Below are 19,261 nucleotides of genomic sequence, written 5' to 3' on the forward strand. Positions count from 1 at the left end.
GGCACCAAAAAACCCATTCGGTGCATCCCTAATATATATATATATATATATATATATATATATATATATATATATATATATATATATTGTAATAGAATGTTCAGTACTCAAACATTTGAAGAGTGTTGCACCATGGCTAGGTGCAGCCAGTTAAGTGTAGTATCAAAGATGCATGGCTCTACAAGAGTCGGAGAAGATTTTATACATTTTTGAGATGCGGTTTAAAAGGTGTCTAATGCCCCGTACACACGATCCAAAAGGTAAACGACAGATCGTCTGATTTGTTTTTTTTTGCATGCTAGTCGTATATCGAACATGAAGAGCTTACTAAAGTTATGAAAAATCTTGTACGACAGAATAAAGAATCGGAAATGATGTCATATGTTGTAGTGTATTTGTATTGTATTTTCAGATAACTGTACTAATTAAACAAAAATCGTACGATCTGGTATCGTATGAGAATATTTTTTGTGCTTGTTTGATCAGATAATATCGGATGAACTGTCGATCAGCTCTCGAAAGCTCTGTGCTAACGCTTCAATTATAGTATGATCACTTCGAAAGCGGTATTTTTCATACGATTTTGGGATCGTGTGTACGGGCCATTAGGCTGGCCATACATTATACAATTTTCTTGTACAGTTTTTTCCTTTTAAATTTACCAAAACCATATGAGGATAAACCTAAACACTTTCAATGTGTATGAAATCAGGCATGCCCTTGCACTCCATGGTTGAAGGTAAATCTACAGTAAATTGGATAAGAAAATGTTGTTGGTCTATCAGTAATAAACACATAAACCGTGCATCTGGAAAGTATTCACCGAACTTCACTTTTTCCACATTTTGTTATGTTACAGCCTTATTCCAAAATGGATTAACCACTTGACCACTGGGCACTTACACCCCCCTCCTAACCAGATCAATTTTCAGCTTTCGGTGCTCTCACATTTTGAATGTCAATTACTCAGTCATGCAACACTACCTATATGGAATTTTTGTCCTTTTTTTCACACAAATAGAGCTTTCTTTTGGTGGTATTTAATCACCGCTGTTTTTTTTTTTTTTTTTTTGCGCAATAAAAGAAAAAAGACCAAAAATTCTGTAAAAAAAAAAAAAAAAAATGCATTTTTCTTTGTTTCTGTTATAAAATTTTGCAAATTAGTAATTTTTTTTCCATATATTTTGGCCAAAATTTATTCCGCTACATATCTTTGGTAAAAATAACCCAAATCGGTGTATATTTGGTTTTTGTGAAAGTTATAGAGTCCACAAGCTATGGTGCTAATCTCTGAAAACTGATCACACCTGAAGTACTGACAGCATTTCTTGAGACCCTAACAAGCCAGGAAAGTACAAATACCCCCCAAATGACCCCTTTTTGGAAAGTAGACAGTCCATGGTATTTAGTAAGAGACATGGTGAGTTTTTTGAAGGTTTTTTTTTCCCACAATTCTTTGCAAAATCAAGATTTTTTTTTTTCTTTTTTTTCACAAAATTGTTATATTAGCAGATTTTTTTCTCACACAGCATATGCATAGCACAAATTGCACCCCAAAACACATTCTGCTACTCCTGAGTATGGCGATACCACATGTGTGAGACTTTTACACAGCGTGGCCACATACAGAGGTCCAACATGCAGGGAGCGCCATCAGGCATTTTTGGAGCATAAATTACACATATAATTTCTTGATTACCTCTTACACTTTTGAAGGCCCTGGAGAACCAGGACAATGGAAACGCCCCAAAAATGACCCAATTTTGGAAAGAAAACAACCCAATGTATAATCTGAGGTATATCGAGTCTTTTGAACATATCATTTTTTTTTCTACAAGTTTTTGGAAAATGTGTAAAGAAAATGAACACACATTTTTTTTTTTACACAACGTTGTCCATTTACACAATATTTCTAACACATAGCATGTGCATACCAAACATTACACCCCAAAATAGATTCTTCTACTCCTGAGTACAGCGATACCACATGTGAGGACCAACATGCAGGGAGCACCATCAGGTGTTCTAGGGACATAAGTTTCAAATCTAATTTGACTACCTATTGCACTTTTGTGAGGCACTGCAGTGGCATGGATGTGGCATTGATGATAACTGATGTGGCATGAATGGGAATGGATGAGCCGTGGATGGAGATGGCTGAGCATGAATGAGTATGGCTGGGTATAGATGGGATGGCTGAGTACGGCTGAGTGTTGCTGGGTATAGCGGAGTATGGATGGGTATGGCTAATTATGGATGGGGTGGATGGGATGGCTGAGCATGGATAGATGGATGAGGATGCGGAGTATGGATGGGTGAGCATGGATGGATGGATGAGTATGCTGAGGATGGATGGATGGGTATGCAGAGTATGGATGGACGGATGAGTATGCCATGGATGGATGGGTATGCAGAGTATGGATGCATGGGTATGCAGAGGATGGATGGGTATGCAGGGTGTGGATGGGTATGCAGAGTTATGCATGGCTGAGTATGCAGAGTATGGATGGGTATGTATGTATGGATGGGTATGCATGGCTGAGTATGCGGAGTATGGATGGGTATGCTTGGCAGAGTATGGATGGGTATGCTTGGCAGAGGGACAGTTAACCCCTTGATCGCCCCCTAGTGTTTAACCTCTTCCCTGCCAGTGACATTTACACAGTAATCAGTGCATTTTTATAGCACTGATCGCTGTATAAATGCCAATGGTCCCAAAATAGTGTAAAAAATGTTCGATCTGTCTGCCGCAATGTCGCAATCATGATAAAAAATCGCAGATCGCCGCCATTATAAAAATGCCATACATCTATCCCCTGTTTTGTAGACGCGATAACTTGCGCAAACCAATCAATATACGCGTGAGCGTGTGTGTTTTTATAATAAGGTGGTGGCACTCTGTGTATTCGATAAACTACAAGGATCTGCTGGATAGTGGAAGATCTTTTTCTGTTTTTTGTACATTTTTCTTATATTCACGGCCACTGCATCATTTCATGATATTAGAAGTGTTTGGGTATATCAATTTTTGTTTGCCAGTGGCCACACATGTTATCACAGCGCAGTTTCATTAGAATGCGTTTATTGACACAAAAGTGCTCGCAAGATAATAGGTTCTTGAATGTGTACACAGGAATGACCGATACAAAAGTTTGTCTCACTTTGAGTACTTTTTTAAGTATTTACCGGTGTGACATGAGAAGCCCTGGATCGCCAGCCACTTGCAAAGCAATCTTTGCAATCTTTATTTTTCATCCAAAAACCATGCAAACAAAAACGTCTTTCTTCAGCAAAATAAACAAGAGTCCATAACTGGTATCCAAAAAAAATACTCGGCTCACCATCCGGAAAGACATGTCCCTTAACAGGGTTACGTCTCCGTCTGCCTCGGGGGTCCCAATGAGCAAGGTCTTCAGCAGTTTAGCAGTGTCTCAGTCACAAGCGAAGTGATTGTCATCCCTTCAAAGAACCACAACCCAAAGGGGCCACATACCGCCCATCCCTGGTGTCCTATAAAATGGTTAAGAGTCTGTTAAATCTCATGTGTTTTTTATGTTTTGGGAGAAAAGCCTCCCTCCTCTTCAGAGCTTGAGCAATCTGTGTTCGTAAAAATCATAACCAAATTCACAAAGGAACCTGTGTTGAGACTTGATGAAGACTAGCATCTCCTGAAGGCGCTGTAGGCAGCCTGGTGTAGAAATCCTGGTGTGAACAGGCTATTAGGCTGGGCATAGGTGGATTGAAATGTGTTGTATTCAAAAGGGATCGGCAGCCTTACTGGTACATAAAACTGCAGTCCTTATGTCACCACAACTACACCAAATGCATCTGCCAGTAGCCAACTTTAGTGTGGGCTTAACTCTGCTGAATGGAGGACAAACGAAAATTGGCAAAATTTTAATAGCTTGCTGGGTTTGTGAGCTTTACCGATGATGTAAAGCAAGTGGGCCAGTCTGGGAGTCTGAGGCTTTCGAGCCCTCCCACTACAGTGAGTGATAATGTCATTACATTGCAGCTTACTGAACATGAATCTACTGTGAAGACCTTATAACACTAGTGGCTGTGGAAATAATGACCACCAGTCTTACTAAAAGGAAATGAAAGGGACACAGGTGCCTGAAAATCTTTTATTGAAAAAGATCAACAAATTCAACAAGGTTAGAAATTACATTTTAACTTTAACTCTGTTGCAAAAATTCACTTTTTTTCTGTCCTTACCACAAAAGCAAGTGTGATAATCACAGGACAGTTTCAAATATGGATTCTAAGCAAGTACACATCTGTCCTGTGATTATCACTGTACAAACTAAGAACAAGGTCCTGGTAAGCAGTGGTTAACCACAGACTTGCCGCAGTTTTTTCTAACTTGGAACCTTTTGGTGTGGTCCGTTTTCTTATTCTGCTGCTTCAACCGTAGGCTGGGCATGTTTCTTCTCAATTACAATTGCATTTTGTTTGAAATTGTGTTTACTTTTGTTTCAGGTTGCCACGAGAAAGCATGTTTACCTCTTTGACATCCTCACCATGGGACCAGGAGTCTTCAAAAATGGTCTTCAAGTGGTGCTTGAAGACAAAGGCATCCTAAAGGTTTGTACAATTTTCATAAATACACTAGCACATTAAATGTATGTAAAAGATGTCCATTCACCCACTCGTAGGCTGGTGACATGGCAAACTATTCAGCAAGACTAAGGCCTTCTAGGTCATGATCGGCAGTATATTGAATAAAAAAAAACCAAAACATAATTTTGTGTGAAATGCCTACTAAACAAATTAGTCTGGTAAGTTTTGATATAGCGCAGGGCTGAAAACAAGTAAAAACAAAAACTTCCTATGCTGGTTCCTTAGATCTATACCCTTAAAGCGTAAATAAACATGTAAAAATAAATCATCTAATATACAAAGAAAGAAAAAAACTGAATTACAAATTCTGAGACCAAACAAATCAATAAATGCGTGATCCACCAGCATTTAAACATGAAGTGCTTGGATTCAAATCCATTCATACTGAGTCCATAGTGTCTGAAGTTTCATATGCTGTGATAGGTGCTAATCTGCAGTACACTAAACCAGTCCCAACCAAAGATGAGGTAGTCACACTTCAAATCCTCTAATGAAGTGATGCTCCTCTTCCAGGAACACACTAAGGGTACTTTCACACACTCCCAGAAGAGTTGAAGCTGTTATAGCTGCAAAAGGTGGGCCAACTCAATATGGAACCCTACGGACTAAGACTGGGATGCCTTTAACCACTTACCAATCCGCCACTTTTTCCCGGGTTGGTAAGTGGTTTCTGACACTTTGCTCCTACATGTAAAAATCATCATTTTTTTGCTAGAAAATTACACAGAACCCCCAAACATTATATATGTTTTTTTTAGCAGAGTCCCTAGAGAATACAATGGCGGTCATTACAACTTTTTATCTTGCACGGTATTTGCGCAGCAATTTTTCAAACACGTCTTTTTGGGAAAAAAAAGAAAGTTTCATGCTTTAAAAAAAACCAAAACAGTAAAGTTAGCCCAATTTTTTTGCATAATGTGAAGTTGCGCTGAGTAAATAGAAACCTAACATGTCACGCTTCAAAATTGCACACGCTCGTGGAATGGCGCTAAACTTCAGTACTTAAAAATCCCCATAGGCGATGCTTTAAAAATGTTTACTGGTTACATGTTTTGAGTTACAGAGGTCGTCTAGGGCTAGATTTATTGCTCTCACTCTAATGTTCGCGGCGACACCTCACGTGTGGTTTCAACACAGTTTTCATATGTGGTCGGGACTTGCGTATGCGTTCGCTTCTACTTGAGAGCACACGGGAACAGGGGCACTTTAAAAAAAAAAAAAATATTGTTAATTTTACTTAAATTTAATTAGACACTTTAAAAATAAAAAATTGTTCACTTTTATTCCTATTGCAAGGAATGTAAACATCCCCTGTAATAGGAATATGGCATGATTGGACCTCTTTACGGTGAGATATGGGGTCAGTATGGAAATAAAAAAATAAAAAAAAAAACGATCACGGCTACTCAGCCGAGGCGGCGCTGTGCCTGGCATGACGTCATAACATCGCGCCTGGCCTCCGACGATCATAGAGACTCCGGCGACTATCTGGTCCACCGGAAATCTCTATGGTGGACATCCGGGGCCGGTGGATCCATTCTCAGACTCACCGATCTCAGTGATGAGTTGGTAGAAGCACCGGAGGGCGGCGGGAGGAGGGGGGGACATCCCCTCTCGCTGCCTGTAAGAACGATCATGCGGCTGACCCGCCACTATGATTTTTATTATGCTGTAGGGAATCGCCGGCTGAAAACAGAAATATCTGAATGATGCCTCTAGCTGCGGGCATCATTCAGATATACCCCCTCAAACCCAGGACGTCCCTCGGTCGGCAAGTGGTTAAAGTTCATGTGCGTGTGAAGGCAGGTGTCCCAATACTTTTGGTAATATAGTGTACATGCAGAGAACCCCTTGGCTCAAATGTTGGTCTGCCGAGCATCATCGCTAGAAACACCTCATGCATTTATCGTTTGATGGTTGAATGCCTTTTTGTCAAATCCCCGGACACCTTTATCAAGGTGGTCAACAGGAGAAAGGTACCCCTTTGCCCCAGAAAATTAAAAAAAAGCTTCAGTCTGAAAATCCCTCTACCGAGGATAAGAAAAGGTAATTTTGTTAATCCCAGGCTTCCCAAGTCCAAGGAGAAACCTGAAACTCCGTTCCACCAGAGTTCCTGGACCCCCAATTTCTCAAAATCTGTGAACAGGCCCTCCTTGCAGTGGGGGGGGGGGGGGGAGGTTTCCTCGTCTGTCAAAGTGGGGGATGTCTGTTAGTTTTTGCAGCCACCTGGTCTAAGAACTCTCTGGATTTCTGCATCCAGAACATTGTTTCCAGAGGCTACAGGCTGGAAATTTAGTTCCTTTTGACCAACCTGCCAAACCTCCATGCAGCTCTGACTCTGCTCCTTACTGTAGGGATCATAGTAGAGGTGCACGATTAATCATGAAAAATTTGTGATCTCGATTCAACCCCCCCCCTCACGATCTCTAGGCAGAATTTCCCAATTCATTCATGTAACAAGTGTACAGAATTCTCTGCTCACTCAGCTGTCAAAAGAAAAAAAAAAAAAAAACTGTCAGTCTGCCAAGTTTTTCACAACATTGTCTGTGCTGGTAGAGAACTATAGCCATTTGTAAATTTTCATTCTTAGATCAAAGGAATGAACTTTAGTCTAATGTGAGGGAAGTTTAACCACTTAAAGTCTAAACCTTTTTCTGACACTTGTCTCTTACAAAGTTCTGTATTTTTTATTTTTTGCTTCAAAATTACTTGGAACCCCCAAACTATTTATATATATATATATATATATATATATATATATATATATATATACATACATACATATATATATTTAGCAGAAACCCTAGAGAATAAAATAATGGTTGTTGCGATATTTTATGTCACACAGTATTTGCGCAGCGGTCTTTCAAATGCAATTTTTTGAAAAAAAAAAAGTTAGTCCGTTTATTTTTTTATGTGAAAGATTATGTTGCGCTGCGAGAATCGTGATCTTTATTCTAAGAAAAAAAATTGTTTTTCCTTTTAGCCAGAATCATGCATAGCCATTGTCCTGAGAAAAGAAAGATTCCAGGAGTTTTATTTAAGCCTGTTCAAGGGAGTATCTGATCTATGTTTGTTCTCAAGGTGCTTTCACTAGGTACAAAAGTGCCACATGCAGTCTGCCTGGTTGGTCAGTGCTTCGCTCCATCTGGGAGACCACCTTGCCTTTATGAACATCAAGGATGCATACTTATTTACTCCCATCTTCCCAGCCTACCAACTGCATTTTCTGTGACCACACAGCAGCATCAAATTGTTGCCCTTCTCGTATGTTCTAATAGGGGAATGGCGCTGTTCACAGACAATAAAAGAAGTGAAAATTAACAAGTGAATAAATGAATAAAAATATATAAAATGTGTACACCAAAGTCCACAACAAATATGATAAATCTTGAAAACAATGCTACAATCATTTACAGTGTATATATCATATAGGATGTGAGTGTGCAAGTCACCAACATTAGTACGAAGTGAAAATAAACATAAAGAACATAAAAAATATATAAAAAACTGGTATAAGTGACACTAAAACATATCCACATTAAAAATTCCACGAACGTGCCATGTGACATAAAAAATATATATGAAATATAAACAACTAAAATTTCTCTGAAATTGACTGAAAAAATTCAGAAGAGGTGAATGCTAAATATATATAATGAATGTGCAGCAATCAAAGAATATAAATTTGATCAATTAGATAGCCGGAATCCTGGATGACAGAAATCCCTCTCTCAGGGTCCGTGATCTCCTTCCCACTTAATCCGCTATCATTCTTTAAATGGTGTCCACCGAAGCAAGTTCTTTTTAAGTTCTCTAAGGGGTGATGATGATAGAAAGGGTCTTTCCTTCTGTTTTTTTGGTTACACAGGTTTGTAGACTGACCTGTTGCCTGTGGATTAGTGCTGTCACTGGAAGACTACACTTCCCAGTGTGCTCTTCTCATATCATAAGGGCTGCAGGGTATGACACATTAGTGTCACATAGTGACATCAATGCTACATACAGCTTTGAACTGTCAATAATTTTTTTTTTTTTTTAATCAATCTTAGTTACAGTACTCAAGCATTGCTTCAATTGCCTTTTTTACATTTTTTTTAATTTTTATTTTTTTTAAATGTAATAGTCAAATGGCTGCCAGAGCACCCTTTGGCTCTGTGCAGCCCTGGGCAAAGAACACAGGATGTGTCATATTCTAGCAGTTAGCTCCAACCACATATTCCACATGAGTTGCAGAAGAAGACATTGATCAAAAGACTGATGTAAATAATATTTTTTTTAAATGGTATTTACAATATTGCAATGTATTAGATTTATGCACTGTATTGTAGTCTAAGCATGCAAAGATGTCTTTGATGACTCTTGTATGTATGGTTTATAAAATGGGATTTTTGACTTGCCATATCTTGGAGTACATTATTGGACATAAGTCCCTGTATTCTATGGTTGTAATACGCTGTCCTGGTGGCCACACAAGTTTCATTTTTATTATGCAATCGATGTGTGATTCAATCAAAACAAATCTGCAAACAATCGAATAGCCACAACTTTCCATCTGGATTGATTTTAACTCTGCATAGATCTGATTCCTTCAAACAAATTTGATCTACTATAACAAAAATATATGGATCGTTTTGCATTGATCAGCAGCACTATACTATAGATAATTTATTATTATGATTGGATTAATCAGATTGAGATTACATGGGGAAAAAACAGAGATGATCGACAAGCTATGATCTTAAGTTATGAGTTGATCAATCAAAATCAACGTTCCCGTGCGTGGCATATGGATCAAATGTTCCTATCCGAAGAGATTGGTCTGAAATGGAATTGGTTATTTATTGAAGCATGTACGGCCGTCATTACAACTTTTTTTGCCAGCATCCAATCTCCAGGAAACAGCATAATCCATTGTACCTGAGTACTTCATCCTGTGTACCTTAACTACTTGCAGTCTGGCTGCTTTATAATAATGGCCAGGTGGTGGCTTCCTGCATGTTTACTTGGACTGATCCTTTGCCTGTTTGCTGATCCTGTTTCTGCCTGCCACCGGAATTGACCTATCTGCCCGCTGACTATGTTCCTGTGAAACACCTGTCTCGACTATCTCCTGCGGACAACTGCATTTCTGAAACTACAGGAACTCTTTTGTTCAGCCTCTTGTACATCCTGGCCAGTACACATGGATTTCCTAGGAGCAGTCATGTACCTGTAGGCTAGGTTTCCTTAGCTTATCTTATAGGAATGGGGACTTCTGTAGGTGACTCTATACTAAGCTAAATTCCCTGACCAATTGCACAAAGGCAACCATTACAGTAAACGCTGTATGAAAAAAATAAAATGGTTGATTTTTTTGATACACAGGTTACATACAATGTCCAGTACATAATCGGTCCAAACATCGAAAAAGTCTCAAACTTGTGGTATTTCCATACTTGGGAGGAGATTTAGAGAGTAATTCGCAGTGTATACTGTATGATGAATATCTTTTCTCTTATTGACAGACACAGCTCTTCTGAATCTTGACTATAGGGTTATTTTGACACCTATAGGAGTAGGACACTAGGCAGAAAATAACTTAGCACTGCCTATGGGCAGTCCCTTCTGGCATAAAAACCCCCTCTATGCTATAGGCAATCTATTTTTTTTCTGCCTAGTGTTCAGGAACAAGGACCTGGTTCCCTGCTGGGACCTGCGGTTCTATAGCTTTTTTACTTTTTTTGGTCTTTCTTTTTGCCTGGGATTTTTTGATCTTCTGTCAACAGCCAGGCTGGGCAACAGGCTGGATAATTTAGATCCAGTCTAGTCTCCACCCCATTTTGACCAGCTAGCATGCATAGACCTTAAGCTAAGTGCTAGGTCAGCCACGACATGCCCTATTCTGGACCGGGGTGGGCAGCGAGTTAAACGTCAGGCAGGGAACCACATTACTGGGTGCCGGAGTCCCTGACAGTGTTACAATGGCAGACAGCCCAGCGGTGTGTGGCATGGGTGGTCAGTGCCTATGGGGTTCTCCTCTCCCCTCAAGACTTGCTCCCCTAGTACCCCCCCTCCCCCTAGTTTGTTTGGGGGTGTGGGGTGGGGAATTTGTTAGCCTCCCTGAATCCCTTTTTCATGGGGGTGGGGGGGTGGGGCTAGGGGAGTAACTGAGGGACACTGGGCTTTGCTGACCAGTGGGCTATACTGACACCCGAGTCCGTGCAAAGAATGTCTGTGTCACCTGACCTAGGTAGCTGCCCCCCTGGTTTAGTAATCACCCAGAGGTGCGGGAGCCATATGGGGCACTACCGCTGCTGCACCTCTTGGATACCCTGCACTTTGTTGTACTGGGGACTGTTACTTGGCCCTCCTGCAGGTGCGCTTTAGGCCGTGTGCCAGCCATTCTATTTGCTTTATGGGCAGCCGCCCTTTCTGTAGGGAAATGCTGCTGGATGAGCCCGGATGGGCGACACTTAGGGGGCAGACCTAGTCACAGGTTGCAGGCCTCCATTTTAATCGAGGGCATCCACCTGCCCCTCTCTTCCCTGTCTCCCGCTTGCGGTGGGAATGGAGATAGGAGGGGAATCCTGCCTGGCAGAACTACCCGCTCCAGCTTTCGGGGAGGCCGGGGGCGCTGCTGTGATTGGAATTGGAGGGTATCTCACCTTCCTCCCTGCTGTCCTGCTTGGAGGTTAAGGCAACAGCCATCTTTTTGTGGCCTCAACCAGTGGCCCACCTTTTGGGGCCCATGCTGGCAGCTTCCCTGATGCGCCCCCCGGTGGTCTCGGACGGCATTCTCCTGTGCAGGGCCTCAGCCCAGCAGCCTCCCATGTGGGACTTCTAGATGGCGGCCTCCCATGTGGGGCCTCAGCTGGCAGCCTGCAGAGCTTTATAAATTTCCCCCGATGTAAATCCATCGTCTGTAATGACGACCGCCGGACCCGGAAAAAAACAATGCTGCCGAATGCCTCCTCTGCCGGTGACGGTCCTTAAAAAGGTAAGGGGGCACCTAGTGACGTCACCTGGTGGCCCCACCCCCTTGTGACCCAGCATGCACCAGTCAGTGTCATCGCAAAGTGGGCGGGGCCAGCAGTTGACGTCACCAGGTGCCCCCCACCTATTTAAGAACCCTCACCCGGCAGAGGAGGCATTTGGCGGTCGGCCTTCGTTTGTTTTTTCCCGGGTCCAGCAGATGTCATTATTGATGATGGATTTACATCGAGGGACATTGTTTTTTTTTTTTTTCTTTTTAATTTATTAAGCCCCACAAGGAGGCACCATCAGTTCCCTACAGAAAGGGCAGCTGCCCATAAAGCAAATGATGGACACTGGCATATGGCCTAAAGGGACCGTGTAGTGCGCGCACCTGCGGCAGGGCCAAGAAACACAGGCCCCAGTACAACAAACTGCAGGGCATCCAAGGGGTACAGGAGCGATACTGACCCATATGGCTTCTGCACCTCTGGGTGATTACTAAACCTGAGGGTGTGGGGGGGGATGAGGCACTCGCAACTACCCAGGCCAAGGGGACAAAGTCATCTTGGTACGGACTCAGATGTCAGTGTAGCCCACTGGTCTGCACAGCCCAACGTCCCTCAGTTACTCCCCTAGCAGCATCCCCAGGCCGTGTTGTTTTTTTTTTTTTTTTTTTTTTCTCCAGGTATGGCGGTGCAGCAGGCATCGTGATGGACATCTGGGGACATTGTTTATTTTTATTTATTTTTTTTTTAATAAAGGACTTTGCAAAAGCATGCCTAGTGTTTTTATTTACTAACTAAGGGGACCCCCAGGCACTATATATAAAGGAATTTTTCAGTTTTATTGTTTCACTTTAAAGATCATTAAAATCACTGCTCCTTTAAAAACGATTGTTTTAAAAAAAAAAAAATGTTTGCATTGAGACGTGCCCCAGGGCAGTACCTTGGCCCCCATACACTTTTTGACCAATAGCTTGCATATAAGCCTTCAAAATAGACACTTTTTTGATCTTTCATGTTCGGGTCCTAACAATAAAAGTTTGCGATTCTGGGCCTAACATTTTTTTTCCTGTTCGGGAGTTCTGGTGCGAACCGGGGGAGTGTTCAGCCCAACTCTAATTGTAACTGCACATGCTCTATGAGAAATAATTTAAGATGTGAAGAAAACACATTTTATTTACATTTTTCCCAAAAATTGTGGCACAAAATGACAACTTCAAAAAACTCACCATGCCTCCTAATTAACCACTTCAATACAGGGTACTTAGACACCTTCCTGCCCAGACCGATTTTCAGCTTTCAGCGCTGTCGCAGTTTGAAGGACAATTGCGCGGTCATGCTACACTGTACCCAAACTAAATTTTTATCATTTTGTGCACACAAATAGAGCTTTCTTTTGGTGGTATTTGATCACCTCTGCGGTTTTTATTTTTTGCTAAACAAATAAAAAAGGACCGAAAAATTTGATAAAAATAAAAGTTTTGCTTTTGTTACTGTTAAAAAAAATTTGTAAATAAGTAAGTTTTCTCTTTCACTGATGGGCACTAATTAGGCGGCACTGACAGGCACTGATACGGCGGCACCGATGAGGTGGCACCAATGAGCGGGAACTGACGATGGGCACTGATGGGCACTGGTAGGTGGCACTGATATGCGGCACTGATGGGCACTCATGGGTGGCACTGATAGGCGACACTGGGCACTGATAGGCGGCACTGATATAAGGGACTGATAGGCATCCCTGGTGGCACTGGCAGTGGTAGGCATTGGAGTGGGCACTGATTGGCAGCTGCCTGGGCACAGATTGGTAGCTGCCTGGGCACATAGTGGTATTTCCCTGGGGGTCTAGGGGGCATACCTGGTGGTCCAGTGTGGTGGCCATCCTGGTGGTCCTGGGCGGCTTCCCTGGTGGTCCTGGGCGGGATCCGAGTGGGGGGCTGTGCTGATAAACAATCAGCATAGACCCCCCCCCCCTTCAGGAGAGCAGCCGATCGTCTCTCCTCTACTTGCGTTTGTCAGACATGAGTGAGGAAAAGCCGATCACTGGCTCTTCCTATTTACATCGTGATCAGCCGTGATTGGACATGGCTGATCACGTGGTAGAGTCTCAGTCAGGGACTTTTTACCTAGACCGGTGTTGCAGGTGTCAGACTGACACCCCGCAACAACCATCACCGCGATGCGCGCCCCCGGGGGCAAGCAGGGGCTCGATATCCTGATCACGTCATATGACGTCCGGTCAGGAATATCAAACCACTTTGCCGCCGTCATTTTGTAATAGGGTGGGCGGCAATGGTTAAATACCTCGGACAGTCATTTGGGGGTATTTTATTATCTTGCTTTTTATGGCCTCAGGAAATGAGAGAGGTAGTCAGTATACCAGGGTTGATTTCAAATATACTGTGTATGTACCATAGTTTGTAGACTCTCTAACTTTCACACAGACTATTAATACACCGGTTGGGTGTATTAATTACATTTTGATTACAGATTACATTTTGGATTAAATTTAGAATTAAGTGAATTAAGTAACTTAGTCAAAGTATAACAGCGTTAAAAACTGAAAAATGGCCTGAACAGGAAGGGGGTTTAACATGTCTTCAAGTGGTCCAAACAGGGTAAAAAAAAAGTCAATAGCTCACGATAAGGATGAATATACTGTAGTACATACAAAGTCAGCCAGGAGCATGTATATTTAAAAGGAGTTGAAATGACCACTTGCTAAATGGCTGCAGCTCTTCTTAACCAGGTAATGTATGCCTTGGTACACAAGGGAAAACAAACAGAAGTTGCCGCCATCTCAGTGCAACTGTTAATTAAAAACAATAAGCAGAGTAAAATACACTCACAGGAGTAGGGTAGACACAGGCATTTCTCAAGTCCTTGATAAAAAACCTCTGAATATGACAGATGTCGCACTGGTGAACCGAAGGATTGTGGCTGGATGCGTGCTGCAAAAGCTATGCTGGGCAGATGGCAGACTCCACAGATGAGAGATGCCGGCAAGCTGGAATGCAAGCGAGTGTCGGGACCGAGGCCAGGAGAGGCGTGGGAGGTGACGTGTTTCGGAGCGAGCGATGCTCCTTTGGCTTGCATTCTAGCCCGCTGGCAGCTCTCATCTTTGGGGCCTACCATCCGCCCTGCGGAGCTCTCGCAGCACGCATTCAGCCACTATCCTTCGGCTCACCAGTGCAACATTCGTCATACTCAGAAGTTTTATCTCTCTGCACTTCCTATGCTTGTCAGCGCATAAGGACTTGAGAAATGCCTACCATACTCCTGTGAGTGGATTTTACTCTTTTTGCTTATTATTGTTTTTAATAAACGGTTACACTTAGATGGCAGCTCCTTCTGTTTGTTTTCCTCAGTCTTCAAGTGGTTACTATTATTACATGCATCCACATCTGTAAAATAAAGTTCATTGGTAGTGTTGCATATACAGTACTTTAACTGTCTATAGCAAGCACTTAGCTCCCCCTTACCTGAATCTGAAATGAAAGTGACTGTAAACGAAACCCTTATTCTCCAAAAACAATCCATGCGCACCCACTACTTAAAGTGATTGTAAACCTCACACATGAAATATGAACAAAGCACATCCTTTTATACTGTTGTACCAGTCGCTGTCCAAGGTATTGAGAGTGATTTCTCTCTGATGCCTCATTCCTCTGTTATCTGCATGAGTCACTTCTGACCGTTTTTCCCAACTTCAAGAGGTAATTGATGGGGAGGAGAACTCCAGCACACAGCCTGTGATTGACAACCACAGCTGTAAATGTTTCTCATGTATTGTGAGTTGAGAAGGGTTATGTCCCATCCCCCCAAACAGGGCTCAATGCTCTCCTGACTGAGCTGTGCAGCAAAGCATTATTCAATTTTCTCCAGCAGGGGAAACAATTCCTCCTTGATCCCCCAAGAGGCAATCGGATATTCCCTCGATCAATTTTACTTATAAATTTTAGTATCCATTTATATTGTGTACATTTAGGAAAGAATCCAGGCCCTTTTTAAAGCAATCCACTGAGCTGGACAGAACAAGTTCTTGAGGGAATCTATTCCACATTTTCACAGCTCTTACTGTGAAGAAACCCTTCTGTATTTGGAGATTAAATCTGTTTTCCTCTAGACATAAAGTGTCCTCTGTGATGACCTTAAAGTGAATAACACAACACCAAGATCACTGTATGAACCACTTATGCATTTACACATGTTGATCATATCCCCCCTTAATTTCTCCTCAAGAGAGAACAAATTCAGTTCCTCTAATATTTCCTCATAGCTAAGCTCCTCCATACCTCTTATCAGTTTGGCTGCCCTTCTCTGCACTTTATCCAGTTTCCCAATATCCTTTTTGTGAACTGGTGTCCAAAACTGAACTGTATATTCTAGATGAGGTCTTACTATTGATTTGTACAGGGAAAAATGAGATCTCTCTCTGGAGTCTATATACCTCTCAATACAAGAGAGGATTTTGCTTGCTTTGGAAACCGATTCTTGGCATTGCATGCCATTATTAAGCCAATGATTTACCAGAACACCCATATCCTTCTCCACCATTGATTCCTCCAGTTGTAATCACCCTAGTGTGTATCATGCATGTATATTCTTAGTCCCCAAGTGCATAACTTTACATTTATCAACATTAAACCTAATTTGCCACGTAGTTGACCAATTAAACAGTGCATTGAGGTTGGCTTGCAAGTTGGAGACATTATGTAAGGATGTTTTTCCACTCTGCAAAAACTGAAATGGTACTTTTAATCCCAGATTAACCACTTCAGCCCCGGAAGGTTTTACCCCCTTAATGACCAGATTACTTTTTACAATTTGGCACTGCACTGATTTAACTTGTAATTGCGCGGTCATGCAGTACTGTACACAAACAATTTGCACCCTTTATTCCCACAAATAGAGCTTTCTTTTGGTGGTATTTTATCACCTCTGGGATTTTTATGCCTATCTCATTTCTTGAGTTGCTAAAATGGCAGGGCAGTGTAAAACCCCTCCAAATTACCCCTTTTTGGAAAGTTGACACCCCAAGGTATTTGCTGAGAGGCATGTTGAGCCCATTGAATATTTTATTTTTTTGTCACAAGTGATTGTAAAATGACCAAAAAAAATACACAAAGTTGTCACTGAAATTATATATTGCTCACACATGCCATGTGTATATGTGGAATTACACCCTAAAATACATTATGCTGCTTCTTCTGAGTATGGAGATACCACATGTGTGAGACTTTTTGGGTGCCTAGCCTGCCCTGTCACAAAGCTTATATATCTTGACCCCATATCTGGCACGCTTGCTGAGGAGATAGTGTTCGAAAACAAGACGGCCAGAAAATGTATTCAGGAACTCATCAATGCAGACATCTTGATTGGGGTTAAACAAGGCTGCAAATTTTTCACTGAAGTGGTTTACGAGGGGCTGAATTTTATGGAGCCGATCATGTTCGGAGTCACCCTGAGGACGACAGAGTTCATTGTCATTGAGATGCATGAACCGCAGTATCTGCTCATACCTAGCCCTGGGCCATGGCAGCAGAGAACACGGGTATATGGCAACTCACTTTTTTTTAGTAATGCCCGTGTTGAGGTATAGGCCCAGAAAGGTCCTAAATTCGGGAACCGTTATAGGTTTCCAGCCAGATTGTCTAGCAAGGGGTGAATTTGGGTTTTGGGCGATGAATTGACCAGCATATAAATTGTTTTGGGCCACTCTAGATCCGTACAGATCTACCGAGAAAAACAGCTCAACAAATTCCAAGGGCATTAAATCTGTTTCCACCTGAATTCTGGGTTGGCCAGTGAATGGGGGAAGTAGGGGCACTGCAGAACCTGTGGGCTGCCAATTAGGACTTGCAAGCACAGCAGGAAGGGCACTATGGGCTCTAGGGGCCTGCATTCGAACTCTTGGTGGCTGCGGGGCACTACTTGTGCTAGCCACCGCACCAGCTTGAACTGCACTTATGAAACTCTCCACATCATCAAGTGATACTGCAGTGCTGGTTTGTCTACGACCAGGATGTACTAGGCCGCTGGTGCTTGTCAGTTCACCAGAAGGTTGAACGGCACTAGTACTGACACTGCTGCATACGAGTATCATGCGTTTGTTGCATTTCAGCAACAAAAGAACGGGGTCGGGTACGCCTGACCTTAACAGAGACCACTACTCCATCATCAGAGCTATCTGTCTGGGTGCCGGTCGCTGCATATTCAAATACTGCAATAGCAATTGTTACCATTTGTTGAATATGGCTACTGATAGGACACATCGCCTTCAGTCCATCTTTGATAATATCAAGTTATATGGCGTCTCTAATCCAAATCCCATAAATTTAACAGTATTGGGACCTAAGGCAGGCAAACCACCTCATTCTGAGGTCTTTGAGATGCAGATGAGAAAAGCCTTTTTGAAACTGCAAGATGCCAAACAACATGAGAATGCACAGTGGTGGGATTTGGCATTCCTGCAGAAACATTTGGATCTTAGCATCACCCCTAGAGGTCTCCGTATCAAGAAGCAATGTAGCTTCTTGGACGAAGACCCCCTTAAAGAGTGGAGACACGTATCAGAGTTTTGTACCCTTAAATGGATCAAAATTCTGGTACAACAAAGGAAAAGAAAATTAGAATTGGCACAACTATAAGTGAAGGATAAAGAGAAGATAGCTCACACGTTTGTTTCCTCATATTTATTCTCGAAATGGATGCATGTTCTTGAGAATAATGTTAAGAGATGAGGATACTCTAATAAAAAAACTGATGGGCTGGAACGTGACATTGCTGATTTACAATAATGGTCAGGTGTTCGAATGGAAACGTCCAAAACCAGACCAATCAGCCAATGGTAGTCACACTAGACAGACTCCGAATATGAACCATGCCAGAGGGATAACTAATCATAAAAAGATATACAATAATAATAAAAATAGAAACAGTAATAAAAGTATAACACAAATATCCACATGAATTTGACTCCAATTTAGCATATAGCATTACCCAATAAAGAGCCCAAGGGGACTACTGACATCCTGGTATTAGACCAGGATGTCACCAAAGCCCAGCCCTCCTTCAGCCCCATTTTAGCTACATCTCAGGTACTACCATCGTCCTCCCCCTCCCCCCTTTCTCCCATGGAGCCACTGTCGTCTGTTTTGAATCATACTACACTTATTGATCCCTTGTCCATATCCACTCTTAACAGATATAGCCCTCTGTCAAGGGATTTAGAGGTCTACATTAACCACTTCAATACCTTAGGGTTTCATATGACGTCTTTGAGTTTGTGAGGGGATATCTGAATGATGCCTGTAGCTACAGGCATCATTCAGATATCATTCTTTCCAGCCGGCAATTCTGTGCACGATAACGATCATAGTGGCAGTTCCGCCGCTTGATCGTTCTTACAGGCGATGGGAGGGGAAGCCCCCCCTCCCACCACCATCCGGTGCTTCTCCGGGCTCTCCCGTGCCTTCAGGGGCCCGGAAAAAGAACCGGCTGGCGCCGGATGACGACGATAGAGATTTCCGGTGACCAGATGGTCATCAGTCATCTCTATGACCGTCGGAGGCCCGGGCGCGATGTTATGACATCACGCCTGGGTTCCCGAGGTAAACAAAGCTGCGATCACGGCTGTCAGCATGAGATCGGTGAATTTTTTTTCACAGTCTCATGCT

The 19,261-nt window shown here is 42.4% G+C and overlaps 1 protein-coding gene across 1 annotated transcript in view; it reads left to right on the forward strand.

The window, feature by feature from the left end:
• Positions 1-19,261, forward strand: part of EXD1 (exonuclease 3'-5' domain containing 1) — a 559,324-nt gene that overhangs the window by 281,721 nt on the left and 258,342 nt on the right. The window contains exon 7 of the mRNA XM_073610706.1: positions 4,483-4,587. Coding sequence (XP_073466807.1) covers positions 4,483-4,587 — 105 coding nt within the window. The remainder of the gene's footprint in view (positions 1-4,482; positions 4,588-19,261) is intronic.

The sequence above is a fragment of the Aquarana catesbeiana genome, linkage group LG13 (genome assembly GCF_042186555.1).
Source record: "Aquarana catesbeiana isolate 2022-GZ linkage group LG13, ASM4218655v1, whole genome shotgun sequence".
Lineage (NCBI taxonomy): Eukaryota > Metazoa > Chordata > Amphibia > Anura > Ranidae > Aquarana > Aquarana catesbeiana.